Genomic DNA, 27,237 nt, shown 5'->3' on the forward strand with positions numbered 1-27,237 from the left:
AATGAAAAAAAAAGTTATAACTATTTAAAAAAGGAAATAATTTGAAACATACATTTTACTGATTTATTTTTTTGGCTGAACCTGTGGCATGTGGAAGTTCCCAGGCCAGGGCTTAAACCTGGGCTACAGCAGCAACCCAAGCCATAGTAGTAGCAACACTGGATCCTTAACCCACTGAACTACCAGGGAACTCTCTAAAACATGTATTTTAATCCTGAGGTCTTCAAATTCAAGAAAAGATACAGACTGGAAATGACTTTTTTCTTTTTTGACCACCCCTTAGCATATGGAGTTCCTGGGCCAGGGATCAGATCTGAGCCACAGTTGCAACCTACACCAGATCCTTTAACCCACTGTGCCAGGGATCAAACCTATGTCCTGGTGCTGCAGAGATGCTGTCAATCCCATTGCGCCACAGTTGGAACTCATGGAAATGATTCTTTCAAAAAGAGCTATTAATAAGATTCCTATTTAGGGAGGATTAGGATTAACATCTGTCTTAACTTCTTTAATTTTCTTTCAACCCTACAACACAGTGAGGAGGTCTGGTTCAAAAAACCATGACTTAATCCAGTGTGTATTAACTCACTCAGTGTATAAACTGAAAGTTTAAAAATCACCAAACGAGCAATTACACAATGGGAAGACAAATATTTGTTTTTTTTAAAAAGCAGATTAAATCAGATTTATTCTTTAGAAAGTTCACTCCAACAGCAGAGAATAGATTCAGGGTAGGCTGGGAAATGGGGGCTGGGGGCCTGTGGTAATACAACCAGGTGAGAGAAAGGGAGCCTGAACCAGATGGGATCATTAGAGGTTGAATGGATTCAAGAATTATTAGAATGCAGAACAAATAGGATTTGGTTACTGAATGAAACGTTTTCGATGCATTTTTAGTATGCTATATATTTTTATTTTATAAAAACATACTTACAAATTAGGATATTACCCACCAGTAATATAGTAAGTTTATATCACACTTTTTTTTTAAATTTTTTTTTTGTCTTTTTGCTATTTCTTTGGGCCGCTCCCGTGGCATATGGAGGTTCCCAGGCTAGGGGTTGAATCGGAGCTATAGCCACTGGCCCACACCAGAGCCACAGCAACACAGGATCCGAGCCGTGTCTGCAACCTACACCACAGCTCACGGCAACGCTGGATCCTTAACCCACTGAGCAAGGTCAGGGATCGAACCCGCAACCTCATGGTTCCTAGTCGGATTCATTAACCACTGTGCCACGACGGGAACTCCAAAAGTAACCTTTTTTTTTTTTTTTTTGCTATTTCTTGGGCCGCTCCCGCGGCATATGGAGGTTCCCAGGCTAGGGGTCCAATCGTAGCCACAGCAACGCGGGATCCGAGCCACGTCTGCAACCTACACCACAGCTCATGGCAACGCCAGATCGTTAACCCAATGAGCAAGGGCAGGGACCGAACCCGCAACCTCATGGTTCCTAGTCGGATTCGTTAACCACTGCGCCACTGACGGGAACTCCTATATCACACTTTTAAAATTAACTACATATATAGCACAGGGAACTATATCTAATCTCTTGTGACAGAACATAATAGAAGATAATATGAAAAAAATGTGTATATATATATGTGTGTGTGTGTATATGACCGGGCCACTTTGCAGTACAGCAAAAAATTGACACAACATTGTAAACCAGGAGTTCCCCTTGTGGCTCAGTGGGTTAAGAACCCAACTAGTATCCATGAGGATGCGGGTTCGATCTCTGGCCTCTCTCTGTGGGTTAAAGGATCTGGCATTGCCATGAGCAGTGTAGGTTGCAGATGAGGCTTAGCTATGGCATTGCTGTCACTGTGCCATAGTCCGGCAGCTGCAGCTTCAATTTGACCCTTAGCCTGAGGACTTTCATGTGCCACTGGTGCACCTGTTAAAAAACAAACAAACAAACAAAAAACAAAAAAAACAAAAAAACCCCCCACATTGTACACACTGTAAATCAACTATAAAAAAATTTTTAATAAAAAAAGATTAAATGGAAAAAAAATAAAATTTAATTACGTAGTTTGGACGACAGCTATGTTCACCACTATACCACCACCATGTTGCTAACTACTTAGTTTGAACATCTTTCCATGTTAATAAAGAGAATAAATAGGCGCCTTTTAAAATAAGGGCACCTATAATTTACATCACATATGAATTTATATTTAATCTTAATATAAATATAAATTTATGTTAGGTTATAGATTTGGAAAAGAGTTTCCTTTTACTAGAGATAAGGCCAAAATAATACACATACATATTTAAAAAATAATATATGGAGGTAATAAAATTTCAGAGTGGTAGTTTTTGTTAAATGGAAGACTACAGCTTTGGAAAGGTATTTCAGGCTTCCACAAAAGGTCTGATTTATACTTCTTTTTAAAAAACATTTTTAATTATTAAAAATTAAACATAATGTCAGCATTATACCAAATTTTAACACATGAGATTTCCAATGAATCATTTCATGCAGACAAGTTACTTTGTTTTTGCCCTAACTTCAGGAAAAAAGCTTTTCCAAATATATAACTCTGAGATACATATTTGAACTTATTCTAAAATGTTTCAATGATTAAGAAGGTGATAGCTCTTAACTTTTTTTGTGTGAATTCTATTTATATATGTTTATTTTTTCAAATAAAACTATAAAATTGAGGAGTTCCCATTGAGGCTTAGTGGAAACGAATCTGACTAGTATCCACGGAGACACAGGTTCAATCCCTGGCGTTCATCATTGGGTTAAGGATCTAGTGTTGCTGTGGCTGTGGTGTAAGATGGTGGCTGCAGCTCCAATTCAACCCCTAGCCTGGGAATCTCCATATGCCATCGGTGCAGCCCTAAAAAAGAGACCCCCCCAAAAAAAATTGTGCAATTGAGTTTGTCACACTAATTGATCCCACATACGATGTCATAATTAAATACCAGACAAAAGTCAGGCAGACCTGCTTGTCACCAGTTAGCTATACAATAAGATGGGAATACGCAACATTTTATACTTTAATTAAATTGTAGTTTAAGTTGCTAAACATATTCCCCTCAGTTCCTTTTACATCAGAATTCCCTACTCACTGTAACTATGAGGTTTTACCTGTTTTCTTAAAAGGATGTTATAGGCTCAGTTCCCTGGTCCCAGACTCCGTAAGGGAGATGTGTAGGGAGGAATTTGCTAGGGAGGACTCTTGGGAACAACAGCTATAGGGGGGAATGTGAAGCAGGACTGAGTAGAGGGGGAAGCTGATCTACACTGTAGCAGAGACAGAGGTCTTAGCAGACACCAGGGGAACACTGCAGCTGGAATGATCTTCCAGAGTTGTCTTGAATTTAAGCAACGGCCAAGCCATTGTACTCACTTAACTGTTAGTCATTGGATGTGGGCTACCCCAGGGAGAGGTTGTGTAACCTTGGTGGAGTCAGCAAGCTTTCAAGCAAGGCAAGACCAGGGGAAGGACTCAGCATGAGCCACTAGCAGCCATCACTCTCAAGCCCTGGGAATGAGTACCTGAGGCTAAGGAGTATCTTCAGCCACCACAGCATCCACCAGAGTCTAAAAATAATAACCTCTAATTCAAAAGGAAGCTTACCTGTGGGAGAGAGATAAAGGGGGGTTTTCACTTTTTTGGGGGGGAGGTTCTTTTTAGGGCTGCACCCATGGCGTACGAAAGTTCCTAGGCTAGGGGTCAAGGCTAGGGGTCAAATTAGAGCTGTAGCTGCTGGCCTATGGCCACAGCCACAGCAATGCAGGATCTGAGCTGTGTCTGCAACCTACCTACACCACAGCTCATGGCAATGCCAGATCCTTAGCCCACTGAGGAAGGCCAGGAATCGAACCTGTATCCTCATGGATACTAGTTGGGTTTGTTACTGCTGAGCCATGGCAGAAACTCTGACTTTCACATTTTGAAGTATTACTTTGTAAGTTTTTAACTTCTTATGAGTGTGTTTCCTATACATGTAATGTAAAACATTAGAGAAATAACATAGCTATATCTTTTACATGTAAGGCATATCATAATTAAATCTATTGACTAAAATCTCAATATGTTAGGGAATAGTATTTTTTCATTGTAAAATTTCCACAAAGACACAAAGTGAAAAAGAATATAACAAGGAAGTTTCTTACTTCATTGTGTTATACATTTCCAATTCTTTTTCTGACAGATCTTTTTTCAAGTTTCCAAAATGAAATGGATTTGGAAGAGTAGACTTCTTTTTAGTTACCTGAAAAGTATAGTTAAGTAGATAAGTTTATATCTAAGAATGGAATAAAACAGCAGAAATAATGTAAAATCTAAAAATCCTTAGGACAACTACTTACTATTTTGCAATGTTTCCTTTAAATACTTTCAATGCTAACTCGTACCTCTTGGTTTACCCTTTATTAACAGTGACCCCAGGGCCACGTCATGAGGACATGATAATTCTCCTTGTAAACATCCAACCAGAGCTATTACCAAATTTTGTTACAATTTATATGTAAGCATACCTGTCTGCCTCTCTAGACCCTGCACTCCTCCATCAGCTTGTGGAGGTTCCCAGGCCAGGGACTGAACCCATGCCATAGCAGTGACTCAAGCTACTGCAGTGATAATGCTGGATCCTTAACCTGCTGAACCACCAGGGAAGTCTCATCTTTCTATCTCCTTTGTGTAGCAAGGCCCTTGGCACATAGTAGGTATTTGATCAATATTTCTTGAATGACTGAATCTTAGAGTATATTTAATTCAACTTCTTTTAGGAGCTGCTCATGGCTCCTTAAGCCTATCCAAGTTCTCTTAGACTATATTCCCTACTAGTTTCACACACTGGGATAGTGAGTACCACCATGTGAGTACTTCCAAAATACACCCATGCAGGGCTCCAAGAGTGCCCTATTGTTTGGAATTAAGAGATCAATCTATGGTCATCTATGCCACACACTCAGAATCTCATATTTTATTTGTGCTCCTCCTCAGACCCCTTTTTCTCCATGCCTTGTCTGACATCACTGCTATCCACTAAATGATAAGCTTCCAAAATCTTTTGAAAGAACAGGATCACTAGAATAAGTATGAAGCCTCCCAGGGTGATTTCCTGGATAGTCATTTGGATATAGTTATGGTATTTACATGGAAAAACAATGAACATTCTGAAAAAAGACTGTTTTCTTTGTTTTATAGTCATATCTGACTATGGAGACCTGACCTTCACAGGTGTAGATTAAAAAAAAAAAAAAAAGAAAACTTCTCAGAGTTCCTGCTGTGGCAAAATGAGACCGGCAGCATCTCTGCAGTGCCAGGGTGCAGGTTTGATCCCCAGCTAGTACGGTGGGTTAAAGGGTCCAGCATTGCCACAGCTGTGACACAGATTGCAACTGTGGCTCAAATCTGATTCCTGGACCAGGAACTCCATGTGCTGTGGGACAGCCAAAAAAGAAAAAAAAAATACTGCTCTATTAAAAAAAAAAGGATAACACACAATAAATATTCATATACATATACTTTTTCTAAGTTTCTAATTCTCTTTTTTGTTTCTGCAGAACATTTTTTTGGCTATTTAGTCAGATCAGCCCCTAAATGTCCCACAAGTAGGATGTTATCACTATGAATACAGAAGAAAGACATGAACATGAAAAGTAGGATTAAAAAGTTTCCCTACTTGTAGTTAATGTCAAGTAGATGTTCTAGCTGTTAAGGGGCTAATATTTTATAACTTGGTATTTAATTCTATTTTTGGTCCTAGATCACTGATTTGCCATCAGTGACTAAAACTACCAGTAGTTCAAATGAAGAATGATCTGCCATTAAAAATTATCTTGCAGGAGTTTCTGCTGTGGCACAGGGGGTTTAGGATCCACCATTACCTCTGTGGTGGCTTGGGTCACTGCTGAGACATGGGTTCAATCCCCAACCCGGTGCAACGGATTAAGGATCTGGCATTGCTATAGCTGTGGTGTAGGTTACAGCTATAGCTCAGATTTGATCCCTGGCCTGGGAACTTTCATGTGCTGAGGGTGTGGCCAAAAAAAAAAATTATCTTGCAATTGTAAAACAAGGAAAGGAGAGACAGCTTAGGTCCCAGAACATATTCACTTGAATGAACACACACCTTAAGCAAGGCCCCACTTTCTTCTGAACCATCAGAACCTTGAGATGCTCTTTGCTTCTGTGCTGCATCCAGGGTAGCATGGGGGCTCAAGCCAACGCCTTCTCTACCTTCACAACCACTGTCAGATCCTCCGCTTCGGGAAGGACTGGGCTTACGTGTCTTTAAGGAATAGTCACCAAAAAGAGTTCTTCTGCATGTTGGAGAGGTTGCTACTTTGGAAGTAGCTTGCAGCCTATTGAGGATGGGTGACGTCGTCAAATTATCTAACTTTTCATGTGATCCAGCAAGGAACCAGTCAGCACAAGACAAACAGGGGCTCGGAGAAGAGGCTAGCCGTTCATTTATGCGGGAATCTACCCCTTCCAGCTGGTGAAGAGTTGTTTTGACCTGATCCACATATATACAGTCTGGTCCAGGATTCCCAATAGCTTTGGATGTACAGCCTCCAGCTTCTAGTAGTACACATAACATATAATGTCTCTATAAGAAAAAAATTATTACATAGGTTTAGCTACATGAAATTATTTTATGTAACATGCATGTATAAATTTGTGAATAATAAGTACATGTGGGCATATGGCATAATCATGTGGTTATTAAAAACTCCTCCCTTCCCTTCATAGTTATTTCAAGGCTTTTTTTATTTTTTAAATGGATGCATCAATGGCATATGGAAGTTCTTGGGCCAGGGAATGAATCTGAGCTGCAACTTCAAACTACACTGCAGCTGCAGCAATGCCAGATCCACATATATACAGTCTGGTATATATACTCACTGAACTGGGCTAGGGATTGAAAAATCACCTCTGCAGGGACGTAAGCTAATGCAGGTGGATTCTTAATCCACTATGCCACAGTGAAAGCTCCTCTCAATGCTTCCTGATCACCCCTGAAAACAAATCTCACTTTGCCTTATTCTGATATACCATCAGCTGCTACTTTGGTGTGGAATTCCTTAAGGTAGCTTTCAAAAAGCCTCAATAATCAGTAGTCCTTTCATTTACAATCACATATTTTTCTGCTTCTGATTCTGTATTCTTTTCATGTCTATTTCCTAAAACAACCCAGAAGATAAAACCCCTAGTTTTATAGAAATTAGAACAAAAGATCTTAAAATCTGTTAAAATATTATCTTGGGTTTCAGTAATAATTTCTCTACGAGTATTAAATGGATGCAAAACAAAAGAAATAGGGATATAACATTTTCTTAAATAGTAGTAGCTGACACGCTTGTAATTTTAAATTATCATTTTTGCCTGTGTATTTTTATTTAGATGGTCAGTAAATGGCAAAAGAAAAAAAAAATCCCAAGAAAGAAACTAAGGTAAACTTACCAAGCCAACAATTAGCAAAAAATATCTCCCTTCAGGTTCCTGAAAGACTTCAGTATTTGAGTCTGTAGAAGGTTGAAGGTGATGTCGAGGAAATACTTCTCTCCATATTACCAACTGACCAATTCTCTGTTTTGCTGCTAAAGGCAGTAGGCAATAGTGGCGACAGTATACAGCAATATCAATAAGATCATCCTTAGGCAAATGACTGCATATCAAATAACCCTTGAATTTAACCACAGAATAAAAGTCAACTAGTGATACAAGGCAATAATCCCATAATATATTTCTAAGAGTTTTAGGGGTATTTCCTCAGTTCAATTAAAATATTCTAGTTTCAAATGGAATAAACGAAGACACAGTTAAATGATTTTTTCCACTAGAGATCAAATATTTATGATAACAAGTTTATAACAGGTAAACTTTAGAATAAAGCAAGATCACCTCTGAGTAGCATTAGCCTAAGAATTTGGCAAGGTAACAAAAGAACTGAATTTTTTTTTGCCATTTCTTGGGCCGCTCCCGTGGCATATGGAGGTTCCCAGGCTAGGGGTCTAACTGGAGCTGTAGCCACTGGCCTACTCTACAGCCACAGCAACTCAGGATCCAAACCGCGTCTGCAGCCTACACCACAGCTTATGGCAACGCAGTATTCTTAACCCACTGAACAAGGCCAGGGATAGAACCCACAACCTCATGGTTCCTAGTCGGATTCGTTAACCACTGTACCACAATGGGAACTCCAAGAACTGAATTCTGAATATGAAAAGTGGAGAAGCAGGAGTTGAGGTGGGGAAAGACTTATTTTTCACTGTGTACAGTTCTATATTGTCTGATTCTTTTTAAGATATGACTTATATTGTGTTTAAAAATCTTTTAAAAAATTAAATCACTTAAATTCACTTCATGCTTAATTTGCTTTACATAGAAGTTAACTACTTAATGTTGGAATATTTTCTAAAAAGATGGCTTCAACTTACCTTGTAAAATAGAGAAGACCCCAAGATTGTATACAGCCGCCTCATGTCATAGTAATCCTCAGACTGGGGGAAAAAAAACATAGTGGATATGTGTATATGTATATACACACATATGTGTATATATATAATTCATATAAATAATATATTTCATATAAATAATATACATACATATGTATTATGATTTTTAAAAATCCTAGCTAAACTATAACTGTTAAAATGAAAATTACATTCTTTTGTCTTTTTTTTTTTTTTTTTTTTTTTTTAGGGCTGCACCCACGGCATATGGAGGTTCCCAGGCCAGAGGTCGAAATGGAGCTCTAGCCACCAGCCTACACCACAGCCATAGCAACGCCAGATCCAAGCCACATCTGCGGCCTGTATCACAGCTAATGACAACACTGGGTCCTTAATCCACTGAATGAGGTCAGGGATCGAACCTGCGTCCTCATGGATACAAGTCAGATTCGTTTCCACTGAGCCACGATGCGAACTCCTGGAAATTACATTCTTTAGTGGTTGAGCTTTTTTTTTTTTAATTTAAACACATTGATTTATAATGTTTCAGGTGTAGACCAGAGTGATTTAGTTATACATACATATATCATATATATATTTATTATTTTTCAGATCCTTTCTCATGAGAGGTTATTATATTGAGGAGTTCCTGTGGGGCTCAGCGGTTAATGAACCCATCTAGGATCCATGAGGATGTGGGTTCAATCCCTGATCTCACTCAGTGGGTTAAGGATCCAGTGTTGCCATGAGCTGTGGTGTAGGTCGCAGACGCTGCTCGGATCTTGGGTGTTGCTGTGGCTGTGGTGTGGGCTGGTAGAAGTAGCTCTGATTTGACCTCTAGCCTGGGAACTTTCATATGCCACAGGTGTGGCCTCCATTAAAAAAAAAAAAAGGAGTTCCCGTCGTGGCGCAGCAGTTAACGAATCCGACCAGGAACCATGAGGTTTCGGGTTTGGTCCCTGCCCTTGCTCAGTGGGTTAAGGATCCGGCGTTGCCGTGAGCTGTGGTGTAGGTTGCAGACGCGGCTCGGATCCTGCGTTGCTGTGGCTCTGGTGTAGGCCGGTGGCTACAGCTCCGATTCGACCCCTAGCCTGGGAACCTCCATATGCCGCGGGAGCGGCCCAAGAAATAGCAACAACAACAATAACAACAACAAAAGACAAAAAAAAAAAAAGAAAACCAAGATACTGAATATTGTTCTTTGTGCTATACAGTGGGTCCGTATAGTAACTGTCTTTTTCATAGTGCCTTCTTTAGAAATCAATATATTAATTAGAGTATTAGGTTGAAAGATAAGGTGCCTATATATTTATTTTTGACTGTGAACAATCTTATTTTTGATTCTTATAAGATACTGTTGATTAGAGACATCTAAGAGTAAAACATAAGATTTGTTACTCTAAGAGGGACTGAAAGAAATCTATCATATCTATCTATGCTATCAACCTAAAATGCATCATCTAAAATATCCAATATTGGAGTTCCTGTTGTGGTGCAGCGGAAACGAATCCAACTAGCAACCATCAGGTTGCGAGTTCAATCCCTGGCTTCGCTCAGTGGGTTAAGGATCCGGTGTTGCTGTGAGCTGTGGTGTAGGTCACAGATGTGGCTAAGCTCCTGTGTTGCTGTAGTTGTGGTGTAGGCCGGCAGCTGTAGCTCCAATTTGACCCCTAGCCTGGGAGCCTCCATATCCTGTGGGTGCGCCCCTGGAAAAAAAAAAAAAAGCATAAAATAAATATCCAATATTACCATACACTGTTTTTAAAAGTAGAAATTGGTATAACCTATTTGGGGGCAACTGAGTAGTATGTAAAAAAAAATTAAATGCACATACCCTTTGAGTAATTCCACTTCTAGAAAACTATGGAAACACTTAAAGAGAATCAAGATTTTTGTACAAAAAGTTAAAAGAATTATTTGCAATATACAAAAATTGGAGATAAAGTGAAGTTTAACAATGGAAAATGCTTAAGGAGATTAGGTATGCTCATATCACAGAATATCATATATCTGTTTAAAAAAATAAGGTTTGATCTATATGAATAAGCACAAAAGATTTTAGAGTACATTGTTCAGCAAAGAATGCAAGCTGTGGAACAAAATATTCACTATGATCTAAGTTTTGTTAAAAATAGCAACTGCAATGATATATAAGTATATATGTATACATGGGTTGGTGTGTATGGGGGTACTACATACGTGTCTAGAAAAGGGTCTGGAAGAATACATTCCAAACTGCAAGAGCAGTTGTAACTGAGGATAGAACTGGGGGAGAGATAAGGAAGGAGGACATTTGTTTTTAATTACTATGTTTGCATTTTTACCCTATATGCATGTATTACTCTTATAATTTAAAAAACATACACACACAATGAAACCTAAGAAAAACTGAAAACTGGAAATAATCTAAATATCCCTCAAGTGGGGAAAGGATAAACATTGTGATATCTTCATACAATGGAACACTATCAGCAAGAAAAAGGACTGAACTACTGCTATAGACAGTAACATGAATGAATCTCAAATGCATTATGCTAAGTGAGAAAGAAGTCAGAACCATTCTTTTTCATTTGTTTTGACTGCTTTTATGTCAAAGACATTCCTCGTGATGCTTTACCATCTTCATATTTAAGAACGAGGTATTAATAAGTTCACTGGAAGCTTTCTGAGGTTATAGGAGCTCTCAGATTGGCTTAATTGTAGATAAGCTTTGAAAAATTATTGTATTTTCATTAAAAATTTCAGCTGTGATAGAATACACATAATATAAAATTTACCAACTTTTTTTGTCTGTGTGTATGTCACTTAATGTGGGATTTCAGTTCTCAGACCAGGGACCAGGGATTGAACCTGGGCCACAGCAGTGAAAATGCCAAACCCTAACTATTAGACCACCAGGGAACTCCCTTTTTTTGGGGGCCCCCACCTTAATCATTTTTAAATGTACAGCTTAGTAGTGTCATGTACATTCACACTGTTGGACAACCCAATCTCCAGAACTCTTTTCCTCCTGCAAAAATGAAACTCAGTATCAATTAAACAACAATTCTACATTCCTCCACCCCTTCCCCCAGCCCCTGGCATCCACTCTTCTACTTTCCATCTTTATGAGTTTTACTATTTTAGGCTTTTCCTATAGATGGAATCATGCACTTTTTTATCTTTTTATAAGGGGCTTGGTTTGCCAGGTGTGGTATCCTCTGGGCTCATCCATGTTGAGGCATATGTCAGAGTTTACTTCCTTTCTGGGGTGAAATCATGTTCCACTGTATGTATTTAGCATGTTTTTGTTTGTTCATTCATCTGTTGGCGGACACTGGCGTTGCTTCTGTTGTGAGTGATGCTGCTGTGAACAGGGTGTGCAAATAGCTCTTCAAGATTTTGCTTTTAATTCTTTTGAGTATGCCAAGTTGCTGGGTCATGCAGTAGTTCTGTATTTGATTTGGGGGGGGGCACCATACTATTTTGTATTGCATCCATGCTGTTTTGCATTCCCACCAAGAGTGCATGAGGGTTACAATTTTTTCTCTATCTTTAGTATCACTTGGTGTTTTCTCCTTTTTAAAAAACAGTAGCCATCCTAATGGGTGTGGGTAAGCTAGTTTATGTGTATGGTTTTGGACCCTGCTTTTTTCATAGCAAATGATCTTGAACATTGTTTCATGTCAATAGAAAGTTTTCCAAATATGACTTTTAGTCGCTGTATTGTTTAACAGATTCCATAATGTGGTATTTTAATTTGTTTCCAGTAATTTTTCAGGGTATAAATAATGTTGTGCAGAACAGTCTTATAAAGAAATCTTTGTGCACATCCCTGATATTTTCCTTAGTTGATAAGGCCCTGGAGGATGAATTCCTACGTCAGAGGGTATATATTTTTAATGTATATGCCAGACTGCTTTCTTAAAAGGTTGTATCAGTTTATATCCCTACTATAATGTGAAAGTATCATCTACTCTGAACATTATCAGACAAAATTACTTCACTATATGATCATAAATACAAGATTACCAAGAATATACATCAATTGGTTAATTCTGATAATAGGGCTGAGAATAGGGCTGGTTTTGAAATATGAGTGTTCAAGAAAAATGCTACATTTATTTTTATTGCCTGTATTTTTCCATAAGAATGTACTCATGTAATATTTGTATAAAAATAAGTATTTTAACTTCCTAATTACTATCATAGAAACTATGTATGATAGACCTAGAAACTATCATACTAAGAGAAGCTCGACAGTGAAAGAGAAACACTAAACGATAGCACCCATATTTGGAATTTTTAAAAAATGATACAAATCAACCTTTTTGCAGAACAGAAACAGACTCACAGACTTTGAAAAACTTATGGTTACCAAAGGGGACAGGTGGGTGGTGGGTGGGAGGGATGGACTGGGGATTTGGGATTGGCATATGCCCACTGCGGTATATGGAATGATTGGCCAATGGGGACCTGCTGTATAGCACAGAGAACTCTACCCAGTATTCTGTGATAATCTATATGGGAAAAGAGTCAGAGAGAATGGATATGTGTATATGTATGACTGGGTCACTTTGCTGTACAGCAGAAATTATCACAACCTTGTAAATTAACTCCACTTCAATAAAACTTTAAAAAATAAAAAATAAATTAAAAAATGTCAGGCTCCCCAAATTATCTACCATATGGATCAACCTATATGACATTCCAGAAAAGGTAAAACATGTGGAAAGAAACAGATAAGTGGTTGCTAGGGGCTGGGGATGGGGAGCATGCACATACCACAATTTGTTTTGTCTATTCACCTGCTGAAGTACACAAGTTATCTGAATTGTTTCTAATCTTTGGCTATTACAAAGCTGCTATGAACACTTGTGTACAGGTCATTGCACTGATATAGCTTTCATTTCTCTTGGGTAATTAATTAAATGGGAATAGAAAAGCAGAATCACATTGTAGGTATGTATTTAGGTAATTTAGAAACTACAAAGTTGTTTTCCAAAATAACTACCATTTTACATTCTCATCAACTTTTTTTGTTTTATGGATTGTGTCTTGATGTTGTATCCGAGGAATCCCAACAAATCTTTTTCTAACCATGGTTAGTCCCACTGGTCATTAAACTGATGTTCTATGAAGGCAGAAATTAAAGTTTTAATTAAACCTATTTCATATAGGTTCCTAAAATCCAGATATTTCAATACTTTAGGCCTAAACTGTCCGTAATGACTAGTATCTGTCTAAACACTCTCCACCAGTGAAAAATTTATGACCTATGAAGCATTCACCTGGCTTAAATTTCCACTATTTTTACAAACAAAATACCCTTCCGATTGCTTAGGATCTTAGTTAAGACTAAGCCACCCTTTCAAGCTAACATCCTTTCCTCATTTTTACCAGCAATCTTCTAAAGAATGTTCCAGCCTCACTGCTCCTATTTCTTAACTTCCCATTTACTTTTAAGACTTTAATTACTGAAAATTTTAGCATATACGATAGTATATTTAGTATACTAAATAGTATAATTGGCTCCTATGTACTGATAATCATCCAGCTTCAACAATGACCAGTGCATGGCTAATTTTGTTTCATCTATATCCCTTTCTCCTTCGCCCCTCTCCCTGCTGAATTATTTCAAAATCAATCCCAGATGTTATATCATTTCATCTGTAAATACTTCAGAATGCACCTCTAAAACAGAAGGACTTTAAAAAATATATAACTATGATATCATTACCACATCTAAAGAATTATTCCCACCTAATACCCAGTTATTAGTGTTTATATTTTCTTATTTCATAAGTGTTTTCAAAAATTTTGTTTGTTTGAATCAGGATCCAAGTAAGGTCCATACATTGAAACTGGTCGATACGTTTAAGCTATATCAACTGACAGCTTCTCTGTCATAGTAACTGATAGCTTCTCTCTCTACTTGTACTGACCCCCACCCTCTTCTAATTTATTTGTTGAAGAAATTATCCTGTTGAATTTCCTAGTCTGGATTTTGCTGACTGCAATCCCCCCCACCAAATGGGGTCATTTAACATGTCCCTTTTCCCCTGTATTTCCTGTAAATTGGTAGTTAGACTCCAAGGCGTGATCAAGTATATTTCATGGTGATTTGTGTGGTCCCATCTAGAACCGCATTCCATCTGTCTGACTTTCTTTCTGTGATGTTAACAGCCTCTGCTGATCATTGCTCAGATCCCTTAAACTCACTGAGGGGAGATGAAAGATGATAATTTTTCAATTCTATCTTCTTTCTTGATATGTTCGGTAGACCTCTTCCATAAAAAGAACCTTCCCCTCATCTCTATTTGATAACACTGAGGTGTGATTCAGATAGGAAAGGCAGATGTTTGATGCTTTCTCCTTAATTACTACTTTTCAAAATATTGAATTGGTTCCTTTGCATCCCCCAAAGTTGACTAAAAATTTTCTTTTAAAACTAAGATCTCATGGACTTAAGCATATCTGATGTGTTTCAATCCAGTGCAGTTATTATCCTTATAGATGCTCAAGTGGGAGCCTCTTCAAGTTGTCTCCTGATTACTTGAACCCTAAATTAACCCTAGTAATTTTTGAAAGCTTCCTGGATATCTGGATATAACAAGACATTTCCAGGCTTATCTTGTACATTTTCAGCCCTAAATCTGGAATCAGCCTTTTCTCATTAGGGGTCTTGGTTTCCTTTAGTGAGAAATATTATTTATACACCATGGCCTGGGTACCAGTGGTGCTCTAGTGGACACAGCTTGGAAGTACATTTCACTAGACAGATTTAGACACTTAATCATTACACATATATTACAGAACAATTTTTTTCCCCTTTTTCAGCTGAACCCATAGTATATGGAAGTTTCTGGGACAGGAATCAAATCTGAGCCATGGCTGTGACCTATGCTACAGCTGCAATAATGCCAGATCCTTAACCCACTGCACTAGTGGAAATTCCTGAAACAAGTATTTTTAACTGAACAGAAAATCTTTTTTCTTTTTTGTCTTTTTAGGGCCCCACCCACATGTGGAAGATCCCAGGCAAGGGGTCAAATTGGAGTTGTAGCTGCCAGCCTTCACCACAGCCACAGCAAGGCCATATCCTTAACCCGCGAGGCCAGGGATCAAACCTGAATCCTCATGGATACTAGTAGGGTTCGTTACCGGTGAGCCACGACAGGAACTCCTGAACAGAAAACTTTAAGGCAAGCAAAATAGATTTTGCCCATTTCAATATAGAGACCTAATGTTATGTACTACATGCCCCCTTGGAAAATTCTTAGACTAATAACTGATTTACAAAATAAGACACCAACATTGAATCTTTCCTAAAATCCACTGCTTCTCTTACCAGTTCTGCAAAATCTGCGGCTTCCAATTCACTCAATGCTGTGTCTAATTCCATCTATGTAGAAAAAAAAAGGGAAACACAAAACTCACATTACTTATATTACTTACATTTAACTCATATTACTTATTTTTTAGTAACAGCCATATAAAAATGCTTAAAAATTACTTGAGGAATTGAATAAATATATATCTCTGTTCTGTGTTATATAAGAAATATCCACAAATGGAACATCTTGTTTTATTTGCAATTACAAAAAAAAAAGAAAAATTAAGTTAACATATACAAGTTTTTCAATTAAATCTCATTTATTACAAAATGGGCTTTACTCTATCCAATGTAAACTAATTTATAAGTTTTAAAAGCTGCTTTAGAGTTCTGTTAGAAAATTTTTTAACCTATTAAAAATCTTAAGAGGAAAAAAAATCAATTGATGTAGACAATCTATGATTTGTTTTTGTTTTTATATTTCTCAAAAGTTGGATTCTTGGAAAGTATCAACATTCTTCTCCGTCTCTTTCCTATGTTTTGTGTAAAAAGGCTGTTAAACTTTATTCATGGATTAAAACATGAAGGCAAGCATTCCCCTGGAATCTGGCACAGTTTAACTACCCTACAGAGTTATTAGAAAAATCTCTTAGGATTTAGCTTTTGTTTCTATGGTTTTTGCTTGAACTCTTTCATGCATTTGTCCCTCTTTAAAGCATTCAAAATTTAAAAACAGAATACATTTAATTTGCATTTTAATGTGAAACTACTGACCGCTGAAGCTTGTAGCATATATGATATTTGTGAAAAATAATCCCTTTTCTTTAAAAAAGGTCAAGACAGTCTCTGCAGGACTGTTTCACAAACTGTGTCTTACTGAGATGACAAAAGCTTTGGAAACATTAGTCATGCCTTTCAGTGCTTTTCACACAGTATGACTTATTACTCATTTGTGGCCTACATTTTTCTGCATCTAGCAAATACGTTATGTTCTTCTTTTTGTGGCTATAGATTCCCTTGTGAAAAACTACGGGACAAAAAGAAAATTACCCACTTGTGATTTCTGATCTCAGAAACCTTAATGTCTAATAGGTTGCTATTCCTGCTACTGAACTCTAATACACGAGGTTACTATAATTGCACCTTCAGAAAAATTATTTTTTAAAAATCTGACAAATAAACAAAATAAGGAAATTCTCAAACACCTGGGAAAGAAAACTAAAGTGCAATCTCATCAAATACTGAACTCAAAACAATACATTTTTCCTAACTTAAAAATAACCATTTTCCCCTAAAATTTATCAAGCACAAATTACCTCACATACATATATGCTTTTAACTAGATTTCTTAAGGCATAAAATTCCTTAATATTTTCCATTAGATTATATATAGTCAATAAACCCTACTTTTTTTGTTTTGTTTCTTGTTTTTTGGGGCTGCACCTGCAGCATATGGAGGTTCCCAGGCTAGGGATCAAATCGGAGCTACAGCTGCCAGCCTATACCACAGCCAGGATCCAAGCCACGTCTGCGACCTACACCACAACTCACGGCAATGCTGGATCCTTAACCCACTGAGCAAGATCAGGGATTGAACCCACATCCTCATGGATGCTAGTCAGGTTCGTTAACTGCTGAGTCATGGCAGGAACTCCAAACCCTACTATTTTTAACACAGCAAGAAATCTCAAAGGGAAAAAGAAAATGTGTGAATTCTTTAAGTTTGCTGGTAAAACAAAAGCAAAAACTACAAGAGTTATTGTGTATTTCAAACTTGACATTCATCAGAGACTTTTAGATCACTTTATCAGAAAGTATCTGTCTCTTTCCAAAAATACTGTTCTCAATTCTCTTAACCACATTACAAAATATGGAAAATGTCTAAGCTGTATCCTCACTGTTTCCCATGTATCAATTCCATCCCCCCAACTAAACCATCAGCATCCAGAGGACTTTTCTGGATTCTGAAAGCATAACACAAATCTGAGTACTCAGAACAATGAAGACTGATCTCCATACAGTAGTGTTGGACTTATAAGGACAAAGACAACCAAAGCTTCAGTGAGATAAGCAACAGGTATAATTTGAGTCAAATGATTAAGAAATATATATGCCAGAATTCACACAGTGATTTCTCAGTCTGATATTCTTTTGGGTTGAAATAAATAAAGGCATACAATCCTTTTAATCAAATACATGCTACATTGAGAAGAAAAAAAAAAAGTCAGTAAAAAAAAATCTGACTATAGGAAGCAACCTTCACATGGAATTTATAACACCAAAAGGGGCTGTTATTTTTAAAATGTCTTGAATTTCTTAGAAGGAAAGTAATATTTAATCATAATGTGTCCAAAGTCTGAAGATATTGTCCCTAAAAACATTAAATACCTCTACTCTCACAGAAGCCAATACATATTTTGAGGGAAGAACGCAATTCTGAGCAGGGCAAGAACTTGAGCAATCGCAAGACCAGACTGGCAAGCCTCATGATTGGTACTTCTGACTTATGAAATTGGCCTTGTGTCTTTCAGGAGAAAAAAGACTCCAGAATGAGTCAGACTTGAGGGAGTCTGTTTGGAACCAGGATCTTTCTATCTTAAATGTAAACTTATCTAATTACATTCTATTTTGAACACTTATGATTTCTTATTAAAACTGATGGGAGCAGAATTATATATATTACACTTTTTAGTTTTTATACAATTTAGGAAAATGATAATCATTGGCCTGAGATACAAAAGATGCAGCGGTGGGCAGTTAACAGAGGCAAAGTCAAAAAAAAGAATACTAGAAGATAAAGTTTCCTTTAAACATGCTCTAACCCCTCAACTCCCTCCAAATAATCATCATGTAATACTACCCTCACCACTATAACTACAATTACAACATGCAGGCATGATTCTCAGCATTTTGTGTGATAACTCATAATTTCTTTATGAAGTAAGTAGGTACTATTATTCTTCCATGTTACAGATAAGGAAACAGAGCAAAGTGACTGATAGTATCAGTTTAAGTTATTACTATGCTGTCATAAGGCATTTATTTGATCCTGCATCACAGAATTTCATGAAAAGCAGAATCCTGAATTGGGGTTTTAACTACAACATAGCCCGGGTTTCTTCATGTTCAGGGAACTGCTAAGGTATAGTGCCTCATTAATACTAATACAAATGGTGTGGCTAAACAGAGTATTGTTGATAAAAATGTCTGAAATGATCTTTTCAATCATTCAACAGTAAAGTTATTTTGGATCTAGAGAAATGACTAAAATCACAGTGACAATACATCATGAAGTTAGCTTTTACAGAGCTATCTATAGAACAAGGCAAAAAGCAAGTTACATATTAAACAAAGATTTTGCTATTATTAGTGGAATTTGTATTTAAGTTGAGAATACTTGTTAGCCAATCATTTTATCCACCTAACTCAATGACTCTGCATTATTAAATTGGAATTACAAAATTCAAAAGTAAGGAGTTGCCGTCGTGGCGCAGTGGTTAACGAATCCGACTAGGAACCATGAGGTTGCGGGTTAGGTCCCTGCCCTTGCTCAGTGGGTTAACGATCCGGCGTTGCCGTGAGCTGTGGTGTAGGTTGCAGACGCGGCTCGGATCCTGCGTTGCTGTGGCTCTGGCATAGGCTAGCAGCTACAGCTCCGATTGGACCCCTAGCCTGGGAACCTCCATATGCCGCGGGAGCGGCCCAAAGAAATAGCAAAAAGACAAAAACAAACAAACAAACAAAAAACAAAATTCAAAAGTAAGACATAACATCTCATTATGATTTCTGAAAAGTATTCCAAGTTTGAACAAGGCTTACATGTTAAAGTAAGATAGAGCTAGAAAGAAAAAGTCGACTGCACTGGACTTCCTACTTTATCAACCAATTGTCCCTTTAACTCTTACCCACTATCTTGAAAATAAAAAAAAGCCTAAGGGGAAAAAAAAGAGAGAAGATAAAGAATTACAGGCAACCGGTTCTGATTCTTAGTTATGACACCTAAGACTACCTTAATTTCCTGTGGAAGTGTGAGCCACCGAACTCCAGGGAGATTGTCTAAAAGTACTGCACTGGCAGCATCATACTGCTGTGCACTGGAACTGGCACTGGAGTGCAGGTTAGCAGGCTGAAGGGCTCTTTGAAAGAACAAGCTGAAAAAATGATCCAAACGAGGAGCATTCTCAACCTGGCAAAAGGCACTGAAGAAGTAAGAGTCATATAGTTAGAACAACATATGGAAACGGTGGTCATCTCTTGTACATTCCTCAGGGGACTGGGCCATTCCCAACTACGTAGGTTCTCTTCCATATTCTTCCTCCTCTAATAAGAATTACTCCTATAATGTTACTGAGGGAGTGTGTTAAGAAATTTACTCTGTCAACATTTTTTACCCTAAAACCTATTCTCAAATGCACTGGGTAGATGGTACTATGATAAAAACCACATAAGAGGTCTAACACAGTGGTATATCTACAACAGAATGGGCTGAAGTAAAACACCCATTTTGCAGAAAAATGTAAACTGCTTTTACCTCTGATTTATCTCTCACCCATTTATAGCTCCCAATATCTTTACTTATTTTATTTTATTTTATTTTTTGTCTTTTTGCCTTTTCTAGGACCGCTCCCACAGCATATGGAGGTTCCCAGGCTAGGGGTCAAATCGGAGCTGTAGCTACTGGCCTACGCCAGAGCCAAGCAACGTGGGGTCTGAGCCGTGTCTGCAACCTACACCGCAGTTCATGGCAATGCCGGATCCTTAACCCACTGAGCAAGGCCAGGGATCGAACCCACAACCTCATGGTTTCTAGTCGGATTCATTAACCACTGAGCCACAACGGGAACTCCAAGCTCCCAGTATCTTTAGCACAACATAGGATGAAAAGAGATTTTGAGCTTTGTAATAGCACAGATCTGGCTTTGAATCTTATCCCTGCTTTTACTAGGTAGATCTCTCAGGAAAATTATCTAATCTTTCTCTGAACTTTTGTTCCCTACTCTGTAAAAGCCAGAATAATACAATCTAACTCTCATGCAAAGTACCTAGTACAGAGTAAGTATAAGTACTTATTATGCTTATTACTTACTGGTATAAGTAAACACATAATTAGTCTAAGTTATTTTCCCCCTTCTTCATTAATGATGGCGTGACTATTTAAGAACTTAAAGACAACTTGGTCTTAGCCATGTAAAAGTAGTACAGCATTGCCTACAATCATTCACTGGAATAGACCACTGGATAACACAGTTACTGATACATATAGTATTACTGTATCAGAATAATATTCACTGCTTAACTCAACCAATTACTTAAGTGCCTACTATTGTAGGTACTATTTTCATTGCTGGAGGTATAGCAGTAAAAATATCAGGACAAAAAGACAAGGTCTCTACTTCCCTGGAGCTCACATTCTAGTGGAGAATGACAAGAAATGAACAAAAAGTAAAAACATAAACTTGTACAAAGGACTAAGCAGAGAACAAGACCATCTGCAATGGATGAGGTGACTGCTTGGCTAGTTTAGATCACATGGTTAGAGAAGAGTGCAAAAGCCCAGAGTGGGAACAAGTTTGGCCAGGGGCCTGCAGAACAGTACAGAGGGACAGAGTGGATTGAGATCTGAAATCAGAAAGGTATATGGAAGCCAGATAATAATGTAGAAAGACTACTGTAACTTTAGAAATTAAAGAGGCAAGAAAATCAGTTAGAAAGTTACTGCAGTTGTGAGGGAAGGCAGTGGTTAGACAGCGTAGTAGTGAAGATGGAGAGAAATGGATGGATCTGAGATATGTTTTGGAGATAGACTGATTAGGATTGGCTGGGAATGGTGAGGGAAACACATCTTTCATTTGATCACAACACTAAACTGTGTTAACATATAATTAAGTTTCTGTGGCTCACAGGGAACTATTAGCTCACAACTTGAAAAAGAGAATTTAAGTTTTTGGACTTTATAGTCTTTTAATAATTTTTCATAATGGGCCTTCAATATCTTTCATAATCAGGAGTTCCTGTCATGGCTCAGTGGTTAATGAACCTGACTAGCAACCATAAGGATGTGGGTTCAACCCTGGCCTCGCTCAGTGGGTTAGGGATCCGGTGTTGCCATGAGCTATGGTGTAGGTCGCAGATGCGTCTCAGATCTTGTGTGGCTGTGGCTGTGACTGGCTGTGGTGAAGGCTGGCAACTACAGCGCTGATTAGACCCGTAGCCTGGGAACTTTCATATGCCATGGGTGCAGCCCGAAAAAGACAAAAAGACAAAACAAAACAAAACAAAAAACCTTTCACAATAAGAAAAAAACCTTATGATTAAAAAAGTTACTGCAAAATGACTATTAACAATACCTTGGATCCATACTCCTTCTTGGTTTTAAGAACTCAATGGATCTTCACATTTATTACCTTAGTTTACCTTTCAAATTCTCACTTGGATAAGAAGGGACTACCTAAGTTTGCTGTCAACCTGGAGACACTTCCAAATCAATGGAAGCTAAACTTCAAAATGAAATTCAGAGAAATTAAGAGTCCCTCTGCCCCCAACCTATTCCATTGGAATTTTCAGAACAATTCCAATTGCTTTATCTTTATATATGGAATTCATTACAAGAATTTAATCTTTATCTCCAGTTTTATGAAAAGAGAGAGCTTCAATTAAGGCAAAACATAGCAAGGTTTGTTCATCTAGCATAAATTTAAGGAAATAGTTTATAACCATATCCTTACTTTTCATTGGTTAACAACTTCCTTTTCAGGAACCCTCTTACACTGATGATGGGAATATAAATTGGTACAACCACTATGGCAAACAGTATGCACATACTTCAGAAAACTAAAAATAAAAAATATGATCCAGCAATTCCACTCCTGGGTATATATCCAGACAAAACTATAATTCAAAAAGATAACATGCACCTATATGTCCACAGCTGTGCTATTCACAGTAGTCAAGACATAGAAACAATCTAAATATCCATCGACAGATAAATGGATTAAGAAGATGTGGTACATATATACAATAGAATACTAATCATCCATAAAAAAGGAACAAAATAATGCCATTTGCAGCTACATGAATGCAACTAGAGATTACCACACTAAGTAAAGTCAGAGACAACTATCATATGATACCACTTTTGTATGGAATCTAAAATATGGCACAAATTAACCTATCTAAAGAACAGAAACAGACTCATGGACATGGAGAACAGACTTGCGGTTGCCAAGGGGGAGGGGGAGAAAGTGGGATGTACTGGGAATGTGGAGTTAGATACAAACTATTACATTTAGGACGGATAAACAATAAGGTCTTACTGTATAACATAGGAAACCATATCCAATTTCCTGGAAAATAATATACAAAAAAGAATGTGTGTGTGCGTGTGCGTGTGTGTATGTGCGTGTGTATAAAACCGGGTCACTTTTCTGTACAGCGCAGAAATTGACAGAACAGTGTAAATCAACTATAACTTTAATAAAAAATTAAAAAATTTCCTTTTTAGTAAAAGGTAAAAACATTGTACATGGTTGCCTAGCTAGCCTTTTGTAGTTTACACATTTGGAAAATGCTAGTAAGGAATTGGGTTTGAGAAGGAGGTATCTCCTAAGAGGCTCTTGGAGAAAAATACTGTAAACTAGTCAATTTTCCCAGATGGTACTATCACAGAAAATTCCTTTAGGCACCTTTGAGAACAGTGACAACAAAGATCCACTCTGGATAAACAGAGAGCTGATAACACCATGGCTTGGAAAAATGTATAAACTGCCTTTGAATTTTTAAATTTTTATTCTCTGGTTTTTAGGGCTGCATCCACAGCACATTGAAGTTCCCAGGCTAGGTGTAGAATTGGAGCTGCAGCTGCCAGCCTGTACCACAGCCACAGCCATGCCAGATCTGAGCCACGTCTGTGACCTATACCATAGCTCACAGCAATGCCAGATCCTTAACTCACTGAGTGAAGGCCAGAGATCGAACTCACATCCTCATGGATACTAGTTGGGTTCATTACCACTAAGCCACAACCAGAACTCCTGAATTTTTATACTGACCTATTCTTAAGGCTCTGAAAGTAAAGGTATTATTTTAGCCCTCTATAGGGCTGGGACTTGCAAAAACCCCACAAAGAAAAAAGTCCATCTTCCACCCATAATTTTACATGTTCAAATGTTAAAACATTTACCTCAAATTTCCTCCTTCAGATCAAGAAAGATGCATCACATACTGCAAAGTTAAAAAAGCAAGAAGCAGAAAAATATGCATATCATCAGCCCACATGTGTAAAAAAGAGGAGTGTGTATATTCATTTTGTATAGAAAATATATGGAAGGCTATATGCAAAACTAGTCAATTACCTTCTCCACTATGACTTTTATTTATTTTAATAGCACATACATTTTTTTCACTAAAAATTTTTTTAAGGAAAAAGTATATTTTAGCATAGTGAATTTGACAATGGAGAAATAACACAAAAAATTATAACTGGAGGAAAACACAAAAAACTTATTTAAAATTTTTTTCTTTATCTCTTCTGAAGAAATGCTCTTACACTTGTCCCTACAAAAATATATTGAATATAATTGTAGTTATATCAATTTCATAAAAGTAACATATAAGACCAAAAAAAGAAAAAGCAATGGATCAAAAGAAAAACTGCCTAGAGATGTAATATAAAAGCCAGTCATGAAAGATAAGAAAATAATAAGGAAAAACCCAAACAACTCTCTTGACAACCAAGGAACACTAAGTACAAAAGTTGATTTAGAATCATATACTTAAAACTTCAGATTCAATTCAAAGAAGTACTTACCTATCTAAAGAACCATACATAAATTTTAAGGTTCGGGCAACATCTTCTATCACATTCCTTAGCTGAGGAAGAGGAACTCTAAAAAAAGCAAAAATGCATCTTTTCATTTATAATATAATTAATTGATACATAATATGAAAGAAGCAAATCCTCTTTACATTTTATACATAAGCAATGTGAAAAGTATATTGTTAACTGGGAATTATAGCTGTGTAAAATGATTGTTTCCTGCATTAGCCATCAGATTTTGATGTCTAGAGCTAGCATTTGAACATGGGTCAAGTAAGGACTTTTATATCACCATCTATATGCAGATTTCTTAGCCCCCCTTTAGGGTTTAAATTCTTTTAAGTTTAAAGTGGGTCCATAATCACTAAGCCTTCTCAGGTTCATTTTGAGGATTAGATAAAATTAATGCATATAAAGGAGATGTAATACTTGGGCCCACAGAAAGAAATGCTAAATTCTTGACACTTTCCAGTATTACCCAGCTCTCAGCTAGACCTCCAACTTTAGAACCTCCAACTCTTGTGACAAAAAGATACCTCTAAATGAAAAAGAGAGGAAAGAAAGTAGGAGAAAGGAAAGAAACGGACTTATTTCCTCCTTGAAGCCTTGAAAGAATTCTACAAAGCAGGTCTTAACCATTCACATTATATGAATGGTTAATCTGAGGTTCAAGAAGTTAACTTGTGCAAGCACACCCAGTCCTTGTCGAAGCTGCCCGTGGGCATCCATCTCCTCAGCTCCCAAGCTACTCTCTCCACCAGCCACATGTCTTCCTGGTTAGGCCCCTGCTATTCGCTGCTGCCATCATAGGAAGGTGATCTCCCCCATGAAAACACATGTTCCTGGAGTTTATGCCCCATCCTATCCTCTGTGGGGCAACTCTTTTCTCATCCTGCTTGTAAAAGGCACAGTGGTAAAGAAAGACATATACAGGCTGTGGCATTAAGACAGATGGGGGGAGGGGGGGGAATCCCAGGGATGCCAGTTCAAGTACAAACTACATGTAGGATGTTGGAGATAAAAAGACATAAGAAATTGACACTAAGGAGGTACTTGTGTATGATCACTGAGCAGATGAGAATAATAATAACTACGTTTCACAGTCATGTGAAACGAGATGGAAGGAGGAAAAGAATATGGTAGAGAGTGGCTGCTGTGAGCAGTAAGAGAGCTGGGTAAAGAGCTGGCTAGAACTATTTCTGTCTTGAAGCTCAGGACAGAGAAGAAGGAGGATCATTCCAACTTATCAAGCCAAGTTCTCTAGGATAGGAATCACATCAATATTTAGGAAACACCCTCTCCCCACCCCTATTCTGGTAATAAAGACTGAGGAACTGGCTAGAGCACCCCCTAGTCAATAAAACCTTGATTCAGAGCTCAGTAATGACAGTCCTTTTTTGGCTTCAGGATAAAACCTCTCCTGGAAACCGTCTCTATCTGCCTAGCTAAGTTGGCTGGTGGCATCATATGGTGGCCTCAGCTCAGTTCCTTAGCTGGACCTTCCTCTCTGCTCTCTAACTGCCCACACTACCTTATCTTACCATTGGACTATCTGTGCTTTTCTTTTGCCTTTTACGCTACTACAAAAGTCTAAAGGTAAATGTTTTTCCCTGCCACTATACCCTAAAGTGTCATAATCTAATTCACTGATATATGGCAGTCTCCTAGCAGGGTTCATTACAGTCCCTTGTTAGACAGAAAAACACACATGAGCTGGTTAAAGAGAGCCATCATTTAATACATGTAATAGCACCACTACCCCTTCATATCAAATTTTTGAAGCCCCAAATTAGAACCCCATCTATTTATGATAGATCATATCTCTTACTGTCCAAAATTAAAGACCCTTTTAAAACATAATCATTTTGATATTTTTCACTGCAGACTTCTTTGGAGTTCCTGTTTGTGGTATTAAAACACATCCACAAATTGTTTGATACTCTTTCTCTTGAGTATAGGCTGGACTTAATAACTCACTTATTACACACAAATATATATAAATGTCAGCCCTGTTTTTACCTCCAACTATTAAAATAAGATATATTTTAAAATACTTGAAAAAAGTTAAAAAGGAGACCATGATAATATAAGATATGCCGTTAAAGAAGTCACTTTAGAGTTAAATATTCATTATTTGATGCAAGTTGCTTGGCGTCAAGGCAAAACACCTTTCCACTGACCCATAATTCTCCAAAATCACCAACAGCAGAAAACCATAAACATGCAAAATCTAAACCACGATACTGTTAAATGTCTGAGCAGAGGACAAGCTCATCTCTCAGCTACCTCTATACTGGCCCCCACCTTTGTGAACTGGTCTAGCAGTGCCTTCCTGGGTCTTTCTGCACTATCCATACCAAATGAACACAGGTAGCTATTGTACTAGTGCAACAAACCTTTAAATTAAAAAATTTCTTAAATTTGCCTCTTAACAAAAATGCCATAATTTTAATGAAACAGACTTTGTTAGCGGTATTTTAGAAATGATTTTTAAGGTAAATAAAAATCTCAACTTACTCCTCAGCAGGTAGGCCAATTAACAACAACTTGTCAGATTCTTTCCAATAAGCCACATGAATTTGTTTCCCATTTAAAAGAAGGGATGAGCTAAGAAAATATGAGTTAAAATGTTAGAATATCTTTAAATGTCATAAGATTATAAACAGTCATTTATAAAAGAT

General features: G+C 37.5%; 1 protein-coding gene across 1 annotated transcript in view; it reads right to left on the reverse strand.

Annotated features, from left to right (window-relative positions):
* Positions 1-27,237, reverse strand: part of INTU (inturned planar cell polarity protein) — an 80,198-nt gene that overhangs the window by 7,717 nt on the left and 45,244 nt on the right. The window contains exons 6-13 of the mRNA XM_047799274.1: positions 27,074-27,163; positions 24,548-24,625; positions 19,751-19,940; positions 15,757-15,810; positions 8,412-8,474; positions 7,435-7,656; positions 6,101-6,580; positions 4,137-4,234 (exon numbers count right to left, since the gene is read on the reverse strand). Of these exons, the coding sequence (XP_047655230.1) occupies positions 4,137-4,234; positions 6,101-6,580; positions 7,435-7,656; positions 8,412-8,474; positions 15,757-15,810; positions 19,751-19,940; positions 24,548-24,625; positions 27,074-27,163 (1,275 nt within the window). The remainder of the gene's footprint in view (positions 1-4,136; positions 4,235-6,100; positions 6,581-7,434; positions 7,657-8,411; positions 8,475-15,756; positions 15,811-19,750; positions 19,941-24,547; positions 24,626-27,073; positions 27,164-27,237) is intronic.

Source organism: Phacochoerus africanus, chromosome 10 (assembly GCF_016906955.1).
Source record: "Phacochoerus africanus isolate WHEZ1 chromosome 10, ROS_Pafr_v1, whole genome shotgun sequence".
Classification (NCBI taxonomy): Eukaryota; Metazoa; Chordata; class Mammalia; order Artiodactyla; family Suidae; genus Phacochoerus; species Phacochoerus africanus.